We start from the raw sequence: 17,767 nt of genomic DNA, 5'->3' as shown, positions 1-17,767 counted from the left end.
TCAGAAATCAAACAGACTACGCTGTCAGTGCCAAGCGATGGAAGAGACGTGGCTTGGATCAGACTGTGAAACAGACCCTGAACTACTTATGCGCCAGATCCCAGCAATGCTGCAAAGGAACAATGAGGCCACCCAACTTCCAGAAACTGCAAACAGCAGAAAGTGATTCAAGATCCTGAATCTAGTTGATGGGGGACCAGAGATACTCTTTACAGAAGTAATGCAAGAAAGACCTGAAAGAAGAGAATCGAGGAATCATATATGTAAACATAGATCTAAGCTTTCTTTACTCAATAAGCAGGCACAGAGGACTGATAATCCACATTTGTGTGTTTATACTCCATGTCTGTATACAGTTAAAGGAACACTTTGAAAACACATTAGATCTCAATGGGGAAAAAAATCATGCTGGATATCTATACTGATATGGACTGGGTAATGTATTAGGAATGAAAGGATGCCACCTCATTTGATGGAAATGAAAATGATCAACCTACAGAGGGCAGAATTCAAAGGCATCCCGAAAACCAAAGCGAAAAAATGATGCAGCAGGCTAGTGCATTTTGCCCGAAATTTCATTGCAGCAACTCAAAATTGTACTCTGTAGCTTGTATGGCCCCCACGCGCTTGTATGCATGCCAGACAATGTCAGGGCATGCTCTTAATGAGACGACGGATGGCGTCCTGGGGGATCACATGGGGGCCAGTCAATGGTATCTATTCCCTCATCCTCCAGGAACTACCTGCATATTCCTGCCACATGAGGCCGGGCATTGTTGTGCACCAGGAGGAACCCAGCACTCACTGCACCAGCGTAGGGTCTGACAATGGGTCCAAGGATTTCATCCTGATAACCTAGTGGTAGTCAAGATACCATTGTCCAGCCTGTACAGGTCTGTGCTTCCCTACATGTATATACCTCCCCAGACCATCAACCCCACCCCCACCAAACTGGTCATGCTGAACAATGTTACAGGCAGCATAACATTGTCCATGGCTTCTCCAGACCCTTTCACATCTGTCACATGAACTCAGGGTGAACCTTCTATGGCCCTGTCCAGCTCCCCTAGAGGAACTGCCTGTCTCCTGGAATCTCCTCTATGCCCTTGAAACTGTGCTGGGAGACACAGCAAACCTTTTGGCAATGGTACGTACTGATGCACCATCCTGGAGGAGTTGGACTACCTGTGCAACTTCTGTAGGGTCCAGGTATCACCTTTTGCTACCAGTAGTGACACTGACCGTAGCCAAATGCAAAACCAGTGAAAAAACTGTCAAAAAAGATGAGGAGGGAAAAATGTCAGTGGCTTCCTCCTGTTAAACCATTCCTGTTTTGGGGGTAGTCTCATTGTTACCCCTCTAGTGCACCTGTTGTTAATTTCATTAACACCAAAGCAGCTGAAACTGATTAACAACCCCCTCTGCTACTTAACTAACCAAATCAATATCCCAGAAGTTTAATTGACTTGATGCTATACTCTGATTAAAGTGTTCCTTTAATGTTTTTGAGCAGTGTATTTGTGTACATATAAAATCAGTGTGAATCTCTAACACAGTATACACATATGCAGTTTATATGAAATGTATTTTTTATTTTTTTTGCATTTCTTCAGTGCTTGACCATTCTTGTCGAGAGGTGAGCATCTTCTGAAGGATGTCACCTCAACTGCTGTGTCATGTGCTTGGAGGGAGACCCTGAGTGAGGATCATTCCATAAACTACTCCATTACTGTTATTATAAGTCTTGCTGAGCAGCACTGTCATTAAATTTAGCCTCAGGAATATTTTCCGTGACGCACATTTATATTACCCAGCCACATTTAATTCATTTGTAGCAGAATATCGTATTTTTAGGACCCACACACATATTTACTCATCTGATGTTTCTTGAGTCCACAAAATCCCAATACATGGCTGGTGAAGCAAATAACAGTTAAAGGAAATTTTGAATTTTTGACACACTGTACACTGTATCAAAAAATTAATAGAGCAATTGTAATTATACCTTCTTTTAAAGAATTTTGAACATTGAATGTTGTATATAGTTTTATTCTTACTATATGTGTGAATCATTCTTCCCCTTTAGTATTAAGTGACTTAGCATCTCACCCAAGATGTCCCCCACCCTGTGCTTCCATGGAGAGGCTGCAGGCATTGCTACTGCAGATGCACTGGAAGGTGGATGCCTGGTAATATTACTGATGAATATTTGCAGCTAATAATACAGCCGACAATCTTCAATATCCAAAGATGGAGCCAACTAGCCGTTAGCTGTAGCGGTAGCCTTAGCTGGCTAACGTTCAGGGTATGGACCGGACGTCAAGACACTAGATGATAAAACCTGCTTATGTTTTTCCAGGTGAATATAAAGTGTTTGAGGAAAGAGAAGAAATTTACAGATTTCCTTTAAGTGAGCCAGCAAGAAAGGAAGACAAGTAGAAACCATTTAGCTTAGGAGGACGGGCTGCATTTCCTGCGGTTTCACTTGTCAATGGGATATACAGTGTATATAATGCTAATAACGTCGGGACACAAGCTTTTCTAACACTCCCAGCTGTGGTGAGCTGCAGTGAGCTACAAGCAGCCCCGCATTCCTGCTACCCCTGAGCATCACTTCATGCAAAGAGGTCTTTTCCTCCCCTAGAGCTTCCCCTGTGGGGCCATTTATGCCCCTTATCTGCTCAACCATTCATCTTACACTCAGGATTTGATGGAGTCACCAGCTTCCATAGAGTGCTTCAAGCTGAGCATCCCTATATTATTTCTATCTATTATGTTATACATTGAGAAGAAACACAACAGACATCGAGTACCTCAGGCTAAAGACAGACATCCCATTACTCTGGCAAGAAGTAAAACAAATAATGCCTCATAACTTACTACACTTGTAAACAGAGAAACATTTTTATGTACAGAATACCTCCTTTTTTTCAGGCTCAGATACCTCGAAATTACAGTATCGAGCCAAGAAAGGGTATTTCCTCTTTGCTGAGGTCATGGCTGTATTGATCCGTACACCTGTTTGTGGAGTGAAACAGCCACAGATGTATTCATCGGATTATCTTGTTTGTTTCGCTCGCACAGAGCCACCTTTTCCTCCAAGGTCTCATTCTTTCAGCACGTCAGGCACTCGTCTTTGAGTCTGAAACAATACCCTTTCGTTTCACAGTTAACCTCGGCCCATTTGAGTGCTGATCGCAGGCTGGACCGGACAGATGGTGACGCGAGCACGGAATATCATTTGTGTGCATCAGCAGAGCCAAAGGTCTTGTCTGTAATGATAAACTTCGAAAATTAAAGCAAAAGTCTTTCGCCTTATGTGGTATATATTCATGAGTTACGTCTGCTGGAAATGTGCCTCATCTCGTCTGAAGTGTGATTTCTATTCTGACTGATTTCAGGCCGCCGAGGATAACGAAGCATCCCGGCACCTGACAATGCAGACACCCACTGTAGCGGCGACACGCAGCAAAACTGCACACAGTTTATGTTAATCTATTCCTTCCTCATGCTCCAGCTGTTGTTGTGCATTTCACAGCGTAACTTATGAATATATTTTTTTCATCTTTTTTTGCCCTGTTGTTATTTTTACCCCCACAAGGACAAAACAAAGTGCCTTAGTCTAAAATTAACATTAAAATCACAATTTTTAAGAACTTGACTGGACTGTTAAACAAAAAGACAGGTGTAGAAAAGTCAACTGCGCTTACATGTGTGTTTTTCTGACATTGCTGAGTGTGTCTTTAGTGGGTGAGGTCCTGCTGAACTCAGTTAGCGCCTAGTGTTAAGGTAACACAGCGAATTTCACTGTGAAGGCTAGCAAACAAATATCAATCCCACAAAAGCAGAGTCTGTCCAGAAATCATACAGAATTTCTAGAATATCCTTCACCTGGAGCCGAGCGAGACAGCACACATGCTGAAATGTGCACACACATTAGGTATCTATATCTTTATGGAGACTGTCCATTCATTTCTATGGGCATAACCCTAATTCAAACAACAATAACCGTAACCCCTACATAGCCCTAACTTAACCATAATTAACCAAACGAAATACAAGACGTTTGTCATTTTTTAAATTTTTGGAATGCATTCATAGATTTTTATTAAATTCAGGTAATCTTTGTAGGAACCAAAAAAAAAAGTTCCCACAAGATAAAAAGTTATGGGCTTTTATCACATTGTGGGGAAATGTGGTCCCTATGATGTTATAATTACAAAAACATGCACGTGCGCATGAAGACGCACACACACACACACACACACACACACAGAGGCAGTTGGTGTGAGAGGCACAGTGCCTCATAGTGAGCGCTGAGGAATGCTGCCGCTCTGACAGCTCCTATTAAGACTTCATTAGGGCATGGAGGCCGAGCTCCCCAGAAATGGATGGCCACCATTTTGCTCCCCCCCTCCAGCCAACCGGGGGCCATCCATCACCCTGATTTCTCTTTTCTTTCAAGACAGTGGGGAAAAATGAAAGGTCCCAGCTCTTTGTGTAAACGTTTCTTCAGGCTGACGAGGTGTTTTCATTTAGTTTGGTTTCGTTTGATGACAATGACTATGCATGTTGACCCCAAATGAGGGTGACGGTGATGCTAAGCTAAAGGTCATCACGTCGTGCGTTTCATTCACACATGTCCCCCCGGCTTCCTGGCAGCACCTCATTCCAAGCAGTCCCAAAAAGACGCACCAATTCACTCCACTGACAGATTCGGATCCCGGCCTGTCTGACAGCCTCTGAACTGCAAGGCTAGGCTGACAGAGCCATCACACCATGCGCTTCAGCATTTAATACCCCCTGGGGGTGGTCGAACAGCCAGCACCATCCCTCCTGCCATCCTACAATCGCTTATCCTGCTCAGGCTCATGGGGGAGTCTGCAGTCTATCCCAAGCAGCACAGGGCACAGCGGTTAGGGTGCATCTAGTTTATTGCAGAGCACAGCGGTTGGGGTGAACCTAGTACATTGCAGGGCACAGCGGTTGGGGTGAACCTAGTTCATTGCAGGGCACAGCGGTTGGGATGCACCTAGTACATTGCAGGGCACAGCGGTTGGGCTGCACCTAGTTCATTGCAGGGCACAGTGGTTGGGCTGCACCTAGTACATTGCAGGGCACAGCGGTTGGGGTGAACCTAGTTCATTGCAGGGCACACATACTCATACACTACCAGGCATTTTGAAAGGCCAATTAGCCTGACTGTGTGTCTTTCGACTGCGGGAGGAAACCGGAGCACTCAGAGGAAATCCACACGACAAGAGGAGAGCACGCAGACTCAAGGCACACGGAGTGGGAGTGTAGCCAAAACCATAGTCAAGTAAAAGTGCCATTACTTTTAAAAAAAAGCCACATACCACTTTGAGTAGGAGGACAGGTGAAAAACCTCCTCAGGCAGGAAGCTATCAGATATCTTTTAAATGATCTGCACCATTAGGAGAGCAGCAAAAAACAATAGCATAGCCAGGTTTGGATATATGAATTTAGAAAATGACATTATTTGTGAGCACAAAACTTAATTTTTGAAATAATTATTCTTAAATATGTTGCACGAAAATGCCACTGTGCAATTAAGACAATGATCAGAACTTCTGCAGACACATTTTGCTTCTGAATTACATCCACGCATCTTCCCTAACCACTCCAGCACATATCTGTGTGAAACCTGGAGACATGCTGGTCACCAGTCCTTCACAAGGCACACTCTGACATGTTATGTACATGTCTGCACACACATGCCTTTGGAGAACAAGCAGATTCTACAGACACACAGACGTGGGGTAGGAATCAAACCCACAAGCCTTGAGTCATGAGGTCATAATGATGACCACTGAGAGATACTGTATGCCGCAAAAATTAAATAAAACAATATATCAAAATTAATCTGCAGCCACTTCTTAATGACGTTGCTCAAACATTTCATAATATTATTCTAATAATTCAAACAAAACAAATGGGCGGTTATGAAGAACATTATGAGATCCCCCTTCCACCAAACGACAGCAGATATTCAGCTCCTGTATCCTGTTTCTGAATGTGAGATGGCCACGCGTGACGCATCACATAGATTCCAGGGGGTGGGTATTGTGTTGATTCAGTCCACCTGTTCCTTGTTTTGTTGGCAGTAAACCTGCATAGACGCTGATGCCTGTCCTAATCCCTGCCATCGTGTTTTCGTCCCTGATGCCTAGTTGGAATTTCATATTTTTTATTTCTCTCAGAACAGCATTATTTTGTTGGGTTTCACCATTGTTTCTGTGTTATCCCCCATTTCTCCCTGCTCTCAAAACTGTGAAATGGGAAGACCTGTACCCAATAAAATCCCATTTCTGTGTCACCAGGTTCTGTTCACCATTGTGACAGAAGCAATTCTCACATGATACATTTCATTTGTGAGGGAACATGTACGCCTACAGGAGAAATCACAACAGAATACCTTGCTGGCTAGCTGCTGTTGCCTCGCACCCTCATCCTAAGATAGTATTGTGACACCATAAACTTTGACACATTTAGGTGAATTAATTAGACAAGTAATCTGGACTAAGGCATCACAAAGACCTTGAGAAAAAAGAGGGATAATGACATGCTTGTTTAGCTGGCTAGCTATCTGCATAGCTAACTTTAATTTTTATTAGTGAGATTTATCTAAATTAAACCTACATCTGACATCAACTAGGTGAGCAGACTATCTTACCTAAGCAGTTGTTCACAAAAGGAGTGACTTAGCAACACAAAGTTTGATGTGGAGTTTGTGTATGCTGAAATCATTTCACCAACAAAGCCGGACGACCTGAATGTACTATGGGAATTTAGCACTGTGCTTAAAATCGAAGATTTTAAGGTTCTCTGTCACCTTGGGACTGACTGCACTGCCAATTTCTTGTCTCTCTGCACCAACCAGAAATAAAAATACCTTCCGGAATAATGATACGGAGTTTCGGCTTCTTTGAGGCCCGTGTTCAAAAACTGGTCATCCGAGTCTATTTTGAGTGGCCAGCAGCAACCCCTCACGGCCGCCTGATGCTGGACGCCTTTCACTGAGGCCCTCAGTCGCTGCTTCCCCCGCAGCAGCTCTGAGTAACACATCCACATTGCCTCCGGGAGGACGTGAGGCAGACAGCTGCCCCAAATGGCTCTGTACTGCTGAGACTCCCGTCAGGGTGGCACATGCCCTTTATTCATGGTGGGGAGGAGATGAATGAAAAGATGGGCAGACTGAGGGCAGCTTTGAACTGCCAGCTGACCACTCTGTGTGAGGCTGGCATGGACACACTGAGATTGCTGACAACCGGACTGATTGGTCAGCTCTGACTGACGGCGGGAAATGTCCCCAGGCCAGGCTAGAGAATGCTCTACACCCCTCTGGACCAGGGCCGATTAGGACACCAGTAATTATCACTGCCAGTTAACCAGGCAGTCTGCCGCCTGCCAGCCGCCCAATACTTTCATTGCACTATCACAGTGTGCACTGGACCCCAAAGCACCTGCTATAGAGAGTAGGAAAAGTGACCATGTGATCACACATGTAGCTTCTTGCGGGATTTCCTCTGTTTGATGGATGTTATCGCAATAGCATTCAAACTAGTTTGGTGTGGCGTGACATTAGAAAAGCAAGGTAGCATCCAGTTGGTTTTTACATGTATTCATTTAGCAGATGGTTTTTTCATCAGCTACATATGAGCGAGGACCACAGAGCAGAATCAACCAGCATCCCTGGGGCATTTGGAGTTAAGTGTTCAATGGTAATTTGGCTACTTTGTCTGCCATGGGATTCAAACTCACAACCTTCTGGACTTGTGAGAATAACTGACAAGGAAAGCAAAGTGCTTCGAATGACCAGGAATTTGTCAGAATGCTTTCAAAAGGAAGCTTTAGTGAGTTTGTTCTGTTAGCTGTTAGAATTGGATTAGACTTCATCCAACTTAACCATAACACTACCTCGAGAGCTAAAGGGTTTTAGTTACAAATTGATCAGTTCTCTGTGTGCTGGTTGCTAAGTTTCAGAGAGCCAGAGAACCAACAGCTCTTGCTTCAGCCCCATGACATTTCCAGGACTAAGAGGAATTACGCATGTGTTGCTCCCCTGTCTCGCTGACCCTGCCTGGACAGCCTGCTCTAGTTACTGCTTGTGGCCATTGGCAACTGACAGAAAATGGAGAGGATTTTGTATGGGAACCACTGAGGTGTTGTGGAGGCCTCATGTCGATGAGTTTCATTTTCACGAACTGGGTTACCAGCAGTTCCAGCACTGCAAACTAGAACAGATCCTGGCTGTTCTGGTGCTGTGAAGCTCCTGGTGGCACAGTGGGACTGTCGGCTGGAAGAGGGAGCGCTCCTCTGTCTCCTATGGCAGGAGCATGAAAGGAGGCCAGACGACCTGCAATTTGTCACCTTGGACTCCCTGCTAACTGCAGCTGGTCCACGAGCGACAGACGTGCAATATTATTAGGTGGCTCAGAAATTGGATTGTGTCGGGAAGTTCTATTTGGAGCATTATGGAGAGCTTCTATTACTGGCTGGCCTGGTAAAGTGCCTCCTGGACATTCCAGGGCCCCAGGACACTAAGATTAAACTGATGGAGGTGGTGGCCATAGATATGTTGGGGTCCCTGCCTGTGACTAGGAGGGGACAGAGCAACATCGCCATGGCTGTAAAATATTTTGCCACCAACTAAACTACCCTCAATCCTTTCAGTATAGCTGCCTCCTGCGAACAGGGAACATACCCAGAACATTGGCCGACATTATATGAAGGTCTTCTCAAAGTTGGCAGAGAACATTTTTACTGTAACGTTAACAGACCATCATTTCCACGTTTTGCATTTTAACAAAGGTTCTGTCGAAGTCAGCAGGATAGTATTATTACCTAAACAATCATCCATCCATTTTCTGTAACCGCTTATCCCATTCAGGGTCACGGGGGATCTGGAGCCTATCACAGAGTCTATGGGTGCAAGGCAGGGAATAGCCCAGGATCAGGATGAGGCACCAACTTATCGCAAGGCATACTCACACATACCGTAACATCCATTTAATGCAATTCATGTTGAGAAATATTGTTATATACATATGAAAAACCTACAAATGTCTTAAATGGGTATTCTGCATACAGCACCCAGGGGCCACAAACCATTTTGAAATTGAGAGCTACTTCACGAGTACTGAGCCATATGAAGGGCTACCAGTTTGAAACGCCCTCCTAAGCTTATCTAAACTTCATGTATAATAAACATATTTTAAATGTTTCTTTTTAATTTGTTATTTTCAAATCTATATAAATGCAAATGTGATTAAAGAAGAATAATAACAGGATAAATTTAAATTTTAGATGCTGCTCAATGGGGAGTTGTACTATTTTTAGAATAGGTCCGCGGGCGACTCATGTGGTCCTTGGGGGCATCATGGTGCCCACAGGCACCATGTTGGTGATCCCTGCTCTAATCCATGACCACTAACACTTTACTTGATGAACATGAATAATGCAGTAGTACATGCTTACTTAATGCATTAATTAACCAGTAACTAAGTGTGTAAGTTACTGATCCCATGTTCATTCATCATTAATAAATCATGACAGTTCATGTATTTCATGGCTACTAAAGCCCAGTCTAGTTCATGATTTGTTCTTAAATAGTATATAAATTAAGTAATTTTTGCCCCTTCAAGTGGTCTTACCATTATTAACTAAGCAGTTAACTGTTAAGTAATGTAGTGTTTGAATGGAATACATGAATATCCCCATGACCTTTGATGTATACAGCAGCAATGCTATCCACTACTCTATCTTCACATGGTTCTAAATCATTAGCCTTAGTTGTAATAGTAGTTGTAGTAGTGGGATAACGTTCTGGGAACATCAGTAAAACTGGATATGTTGAATGTTTCCATGCCTTAATTATAATATTCGTAAACGTTCCAAGAACAGGGGTACTAATTATCCCCCCTTTTAGGGCTTCTTACCCTGTCATGATCACATCACATACTCAAATTCACAAACACTACGGGCGATTCCCAGATGCCAAACAGTTAAGCAGTTAACCTACCTGCATGTCCTTGGCCTGTAGGTGGAAAACAGAGAACCCAGAGGGAGCTCGCAGACATAGGAACTCTCATTTGCTACAAGCTATGGCTTCCATGTTTGCCTTGCCTGAGGAGGAGCACGAGGTGGCTGTGTGTCAGGGAGATGGACTGGTTGAGTGCCACAGCAGGATTAGCCAGTCGGTACCGTCATGGATCATCAATACAATTGGCATCTACATATTCCATGGCCATCTTTTTGTATAGAAATACTGTGCTGGTGTCCATGGAGGGTGTGGGAAGGTTACCCTTAGTATTCAAGTCTTGGTCTGGCAAAGCTCAAGTCTGCAGGAGCCCTTATGATGGTGAGGGAGCTCCTGCAGGCTGGAGCTCCAGTAGGCCACGGTATGAATACTAACTCCAAATGTGAAGGCTTTTCTGATTGGGACTGGATGAGCCTGTAGCAGACAATATGGCTCAATTACGCCAGAGGAACCTTCAAGCAGAGTCTCGGCCTTTAACACAGTCCAGGAGAAGGGCCCCTCCCCCAACATTAGACAGTGACTGAGAGTCCTAATGTAATCCAGGAACAAAATGAACTCTTACACTGGGTCTATCATTTCATGCATGCGCAGCATCAGCGTCATGTTAGACCTTAACTTGACCAAGCAGGGCTGTCAGAGATCTCAATGGGCAGGCCAACATGGAGCCCTCATCATCTCATCATAGGCTGTCATCTTGCCCCAATGACGTAGAGCTGAAACAAAGCATTCAAACTCAACATCCTCCTCCATAACTTTAGGACAATGAGCAGGCGCAGGCAGAAGTGACTGGCCCTCTTCAATGGGGTGACTAATGTTGCGGCAACTGATGTATATCCCCTGCATTTCTGGGGTGTAAACTTACATTTCTGAGCAGCAAAACTTGCCTGCGAAGATGTGCAATGCATTGTGCAAACGGATCTCTATTTCCTGTACATTTTCTACTCTGAGTCCCAGTCTTAAAGGGGCGTAGCTGTTTTTTGTTATGCAAGTTGATATGCAGTATTCACCTCCATGCTTTTTAGTTTCGCAAAACAGGTGCAGCGTATAAATCACCAGGGTTGGAGTCCTCATGTGATTTCTGCAGTCTGTAAGAGATTTGAAAAGTGGGAAGCTTTTGTTAATGCTGCTAACTGTCGTCTTTTTCTGGGTCCTACTGCCTCTATGCTACAGACACTTTTTGTACCAGCCAACTATAAGCCACATCCTAGGTACAAAAAAATGGTATAACCTGCTACTCTAAATTAAAGAGCAGAAGATAATACCCCAAAACCAAAACAGTACAACGAATGCTTTCCCACTGCAGGTAAATGAATAGTATTTTTTTTTCTTAATGGTAATATTTGACAGATGACAAATGACAGTGTTCAGTCATCTATCCATCCATAATAACCACTTATCCTGTAAAGATGCAGTGCCAGTCCATATCAGCCCCTCACCTGAGGACATCCAAAGTCATTGCTCTGCACGAGAAAACTAGACTGGTGTTTCTCAACCCAGTCCTCAGACATCCCCAGACAGTCCATATTTTAGTGGATGCTGAGAGGGAGCAAAAATGTGGACTGTGTGGCAGGCAACTGGGAGGAAGCAAAAACATGGACCATCTGGGGGTCCCCGGGGACTGGGTTGTGAAACACTGAACTAGATTATTCAGGAAATGTCATCCTTGTCTGTTTACCCAGGTAGTGAGCCTGCAGAACAAGTAATATGCAAATTCCACAGAATAGAGCCAGGGGCAAGAATCAAAGCCACAACCCTGGAGGTGCAAGTCTATGCTGCCAAACCCACTGAGCTGTTCAGTCACCCATATGTTTGGACTGAGTGTAAAAGAAGAGAGCTCATTTGTTGTGTTATTTTTCCACAATGCATTATCCAGGCAGTCACTGAGGTTTAACACAAAACAAACCCACGTACAAAACTGAAGAAACCTTTAAAAAAATTATATCAAAAAAAAGAATTTACTAAAATGAGTAAAACAACATTTACATCTTACAGATACAGCTACCAACTATTAATATATGTCAACCCATTAGTAACATATAATACTAATATTAACATTTTATACTCAAGGAAGCTCAGTTAGTACCTGTTAGGATCCACTATTATCTCCAGAACTGCTTCACGGGTTGACAGGTTGGGCATTCTGGGAACCCATTGCTGCACTGGGCTGTTACGTTTGCACTTGTAGCCTTCCTGTTAGCTTTAGCAAACCTGGCCATCCTCCCCTGACCTCTCTCATTAACAAGGCATGTTTGCCCAGTGTAATGTCAATGACTGGATGTTTTCTGTTCATCACAACATTCTCTGTAAACTCTAGACACTGCAGTGTGTGAATATCCCAGGAAACCGACCTTTTCTGAGACGCTGGAACCAGCATGTTTGGCAGCAACAGTCACAGCACATTCAAAATCGCTTGATCACCCATCTTCACCATTGTAATGCTTAGTCACATAGTAACTCTTCACCCTGCCCATGTGCTGTATGTACGATGCCTCTGCCATATGACTGGAGGAGCAAGTGGCTGCGTTAGCAAGCTGCTGACGTAATGAAATGACCACTGAGTCAACGTATGCATTGAAATCCTGCAACTATCAAATTCAGGTTGCCCATAAATAATTTCCCTTCATTCATAATGGGTTATGTAATGCAGGGTTACGGTAAGTCTGTAACTTCAGGAATCACACGGTTCCCACACACACTTACACACGGTGTACCTATCTAAATGGGAACCTTCCATTCATTTCTATGGGAAAAACCCTAACCCCAGTCGCGACACCCGAAACCGCTACCCAGCCCTAACCTTAACCATAAGGAGGCAAAGTACCAGTACAAGGATGGATGGATTATCAATAATGCCCTGGGGTTAGTTATGTACAGTCAGTCCTGCTACAATGCCTGATAACACATTGGGAATCTGTTCTAATGCAATTACCAAAGTCCAATACAACTCGGAATCACATTTGTATTTCTGCGATTTTCATTTGGAGAGGAAAGCATTATGCAAACTGCAACGCGATGTGGTCTAGGCAAGAAATGCTTGGATTAGATGGTGGTCTCTGTCCAGAGAAACGGCTCTAAGTATGCCACAAAGTAAATCAACACCACATCTAGTGGGGTCGGAAAATACAGTAAATGGTTCATGAAGTGTTATTTTGGCCCTCCCTACTCTTCGCAATCGACATGTTAGCGGCTTATTCGGTTGAAGCAGTTACTAGGCAATTCTCGTGAGACTCAGGAAATATTCATGATATAATTTATTCATGTATCATTATTTCTTATTTAAAATGCATATAATTACATTATTGGCCACTGGTGTCACCATTTTTATTATTTAATTAATTTTGTTTGGTGTAAGTTTTACCCAGAGCTCTTCAAATCTGGATCTCAATTCCAAATCCAGTTGTGTTTTTAGTTCTCCCAGGTAATTAGGTTACCTTTGTCCTATGTTAGCTTTCTGTTCCTGTCTCTTATGTTAAATGGGTCGGTGCCAACCCGTGTCTTATACCAGCCGTAAAATACCCTCAAAACAATTATCATACAATTTGTTTCTTACCTCTTGGTTACCTTGTTAGGCTTCCATATCCATGAAAAGATTGGTTTTAATATTTTTGGTGGGGTTTTCTGGACCTTTCTTTTGACAGCATACCTCTCGTTTTCAATATAAAATGATGGTAAAATAAACCTCAAGAGAATTATATAAACAAACTGAATTGGTCTTATCTTGCCTTACATCAGGGGTCTCCAACTCCAGTCCTGGAGAGCTACTATCCAGTAGGTTTTCTATCCTACCCGGCTTCTGATGAGCCACACCTGCTCCTGGTATTTACCTGAGAACAGGTGTGGCTCATCAGAAGCCGGGTAGGATAGAAAACCTACTGGACGGTAGCTCTCCAGGACCGGAGTTGGAGACCCCTGCCTTACATGTTTGGGCATGCCTTACCTTGATTTTGTTTTACTTTATTTTCTTTAAATAGAGATTCCTGACAAAGTCAAACAGCCTTAATGCAGTACACAAATCTATGTGGTGCTTTTATGCATTTTAAACTTAAAACGGGTCAGTGCCGACTGCAACACCAGAGCGGATATAATCTTGACCAGAGCATTTATAATTTAGTGAAAAAAAATTATTATTTCTTTTATTTTGTTTAAATAGAGGTTCCTGACAAAGTCCAAAAAGCCTTGATGCAGTATACAAATTTATATGGTGCTTTTATGCACTTTAAACTTACAAACGAGTCGGTGCCGACCCTAACATGATAGCAAGGTTAATAATTACTGGCGAGAGGCTTCACATCTGGCTCACAGGTAAAGAAAGGCTGGAAAATCAGAAGTACTCGGACCTTGAGAACCGTTTTGATAGCCCTGCCCTATTTTTCCCATTGCATATGTGTGTTAGTACTCAATTTTAGTGAATGCATGGTTTTTCAGGAATGTGTTAGTCACATTGTAGCAGCGTCACACTGATTCCCCAGAGGCTATTCATGACAAGTGATGCTGTATTCCATTTCCCTTACTTAATTTCACCAGCTAGTTGTTAATCATGTACCATATGCACATTATGATGATGTTCTCGCCCAGTCCAAATGAGTATGTGATGCAGGGTGTTTCCCAAATGAGTGTGGGATGAGCTCTGTGATGTAGGGTGTCTCCCTAATGAGTGTGTGTATGAGCTGTATTATGTAGGGTGTCTCCCTAATGAGTGTGTGTGTGAGCTGTATTATGTAGGGTGTCTCCCTAATGAGTGTGTGTATGAGCTGTATTATGTAGGGTGTCCCCCAACTGAGTTCATGTCTTAGATTTTAACATTCCATTATCTAAAATTATGTTTATTTTAAGGTAATGGGGAAAGAAGGGATTTCAACAGTGACTTCAGAATGTGACCCTTTGGGTTTTATATATGCTGTATTTGACGCAGTACATGGTTTAAATCATTCAAAGAAGAAAGATATAATGCAGTTATCTGCCTTTTTTACCGAATAAAAAAAATTGTTGTCAGACACAAGGCATCACGAATCATTTTACTGTGCATCTACTGAAAAACAGATGTCAATAGCTGAACATGCAGACTGGGTGGCTTTACTGTACAACACAATAGTTCATATTTTACACTTTGCACAAGGCCAAGCGTGAAAAACTTGATCTTTGAGGGTTGTCGGACAGAGCAGAGAACCTCACCAGTACCATTTTAGGTGAACTGGATGACATTCAAAGACAAAAAAAAAGAGTTTGCTCTCTACAGTAACTTAAACAAACACCTCAAGAGTGGAATCATTTCTCTCGGACCCTCTCTCACTCATATAGAGCGAACTTAAAAATCCTCAACTGATTCAACAGAGCAAAGGGACTTATCCCTCCGCATCAGCCCTCCATAGAACATGCACGTCCTCCCGCGATTCACACCTGACATTGCGAGCAATGCCAGCGTGACCCTATGGGACCCCAGTGTATTTTGCGTGTCACTGACTAAATTTGTCTTATTTCAAGGTAGTTCCCAAGCCTACAAACTGTATCACTCACACTCTATCACCCACAGAGAAGAGGCACTGTCTATCATACCTGACTTATGCTTAAGATTCACGGCTTACCAGAAAACAAACATATTAGCTGATGCTCTCTTGCGAGCCTGAGGTGCCCAAGGAGGTGGCTACCTGATGGAAACCACAGAGGAGTTCATCCATAAACATAAAGATGATCATGCGAGACAGCAGCTGGAGAGGGAACTGCAAGACAGTAACGCAAACACAGAGAGGGCAAATGGTGTGAGCTCAGAATGGGGGCAGCTTGATTACTTGCAAAAACATGCCAAGGGGGCATAATGAGATCTTATGCTTCTGGGATTCCTCTTCATATGTTTCAGTGATGGTGCTGTGTACGCAATCACACCCACTCGTGCAGATGGTCCACTCCAAAACACATACTGATTCAACCCAGGTGGACTAGCTAAGGTATTAACACTAGCTCTGAGAATGGATCAGCCTGGATCAGGTGGCATTTTTGGGGAAGATTCATAAGAGCCCGTGTTACTTGGTGGAGTGGCATCATGGCCTTAAGCCATCAGCTTACCTAACCACCCACCATAGTTCAGGCATGATAGTGTTGTGTTAGGTCAATGACTCATGTCCATTCAAATCCATACTGATTACTGTAATCAGGACTCATTATTCTCCCGAATATTTTGTTAGCTGGCCTTGTAGCACTTTAGCAAGTTAGACCTCAGGATCCCCTTTATACAAGTTTTTTAGTTTGTCAATCACTGAAGTACCGGTTTATTTGTGAGGGATTATTTTGGCTGAAATTTGGATGTTAGGTATATCTCAGCTAGTTCTGCATCCATACATCACACAAATACATACCACAAATGCTGTTATGCTAAGATACTTTAGCTGCTGTTAGCTCTTTCTCAGTAACATGCCTGAATGTAGACTTACTGTTTGACATTTTTGAATGATGCACAAACTGTATAGGTTATATTCTTTCCATTAACAGATGATGTGGAAATGCCAAAGCTCATTGGCTGTGCAGAAATACAAAAACTAGTTTTTTGACTAACTGACCATCCATGTTCCAATATAGTACAGGGTCATTGGGTCTTAGGTATCCATGTATTCTATGGATGAAGGTAATTGTACTTTTCGGCCAATAACATGCATACATTTTCAAAGGTGGAGGCTTTCCTATTCTAAACCTGCAGTTGTCCAGGTAACATCATGTGTTTCCTATTATATGCCCGTGGTCGTAGTTAACTAGCTGCCCAGGTAACATCATATGTTTTTCCACACACTGCATCCCCTAAGCAAAATGCCCATCGCTGCTGGAATGTTCTGAGGATGTGAAATTTCCAGATATCTCACTGAGAGGTGTTGTGATTTTTTTATTTTTTTTGGAAATTACAGTCATCTTATATCCATGGACACAAACATTCATTTCCGAAAGTGGCACGTGGGAGCTCTTTTGCATGACATCAAAGGGTTTTTTTGGGAGGGTCAAAGCTCGGCGGATTCAGGTTTTCAAAAGGGTTTCTGGCAGGTGCAGTTATTTCTGGAGAATAATAATTATAATAATAAAAATAACAACAAAGATAGCTGGCTCATTAAGCTTAATGAACCCAAGCAGCTGCAGCAGCTATTAAGGACACGTATGAATGTCCGTTTGCGTTCCGCTGATTTTGCCCCCTTGCCGTGAACAGCACTCAGAGACGAACCCCAACCCCAACCCCCCCTCACTGTTTCCACACTACCTACCCCTGGGACGCTTTTCCCATTCGAGACACGCGCAGCCCACGCAGGGAACCCAAATCCCATCACCGCTGGCAAACAGAAATCATACGGCGGAGCCACGCGTCTCTTCGTGAGGCCGGTGACCCCCCCCAGGAGACCACAAGCCTGGGAAGGAATTGGGGGTGTTCATTAAAGAAAACATACCCACTGCCAGCTCAGCAGCCTTTGGAGGGGCCTGCCGCTTCCTTGGGGTCCAATGTAGCCTTTACCAATATTACCTTGTTAGAAAGGGGAGGGGTGGTAATTACATGTTGAACAGAAGATATTTGAAATTACATTTTGGTCTGGGAAAACCATTCAAATGGCATTTTAATATTCAGTGCTCCGTCTCGGTAATGAAAGCCGCTCAAACCGTAATTACATACTGGATGTCAGTTTTGTTCTTTTTATGTAACCAAAATGGATGGTCCTCTGTTTCGTTCTCGATCATCAA

At 43.3% G+C, this 17,767-nt stretch overlaps 1 protein-coding gene across 1 annotated transcript in view; it reads left to right on the top strand.

Annotated features, from left to right (window-relative positions):
* Positions 1 to 14,896: 14,896 nt before the first annotated feature.
* LOC111847692 (zonadhesin) overlaps positions 14,897 to 17,767 on the top strand; it is a 150,106-nt gene continuing 147,235 nt past the window's right edge. The window contains exon 1 of the mRNA XM_072704108.1: positions 14,897 to 14,900. Within this exon, the coding sequence (XP_072560209.1) occupies positions 14,897 to 14,900 (4 nt within the window). The remainder of the gene's footprint in view (positions 14,901 to 17,767) is intronic.

This window comes from Paramormyrops kingsleyae, chromosome 21 (assembly GCF_048594095.1).
Source record: "Paramormyrops kingsleyae isolate MSU_618 chromosome 21, PKINGS_0.4, whole genome shotgun sequence".
Classification (NCBI taxonomy): Eukaryota; Metazoa; Chordata; class Actinopteri; order Osteoglossiformes; family Mormyridae; genus Paramormyrops; species Paramormyrops kingsleyae.
Note: the sequence above shows the minus strand (reverse complement) of the source record. Positions and strands in the feature narration are given on the sequence as shown.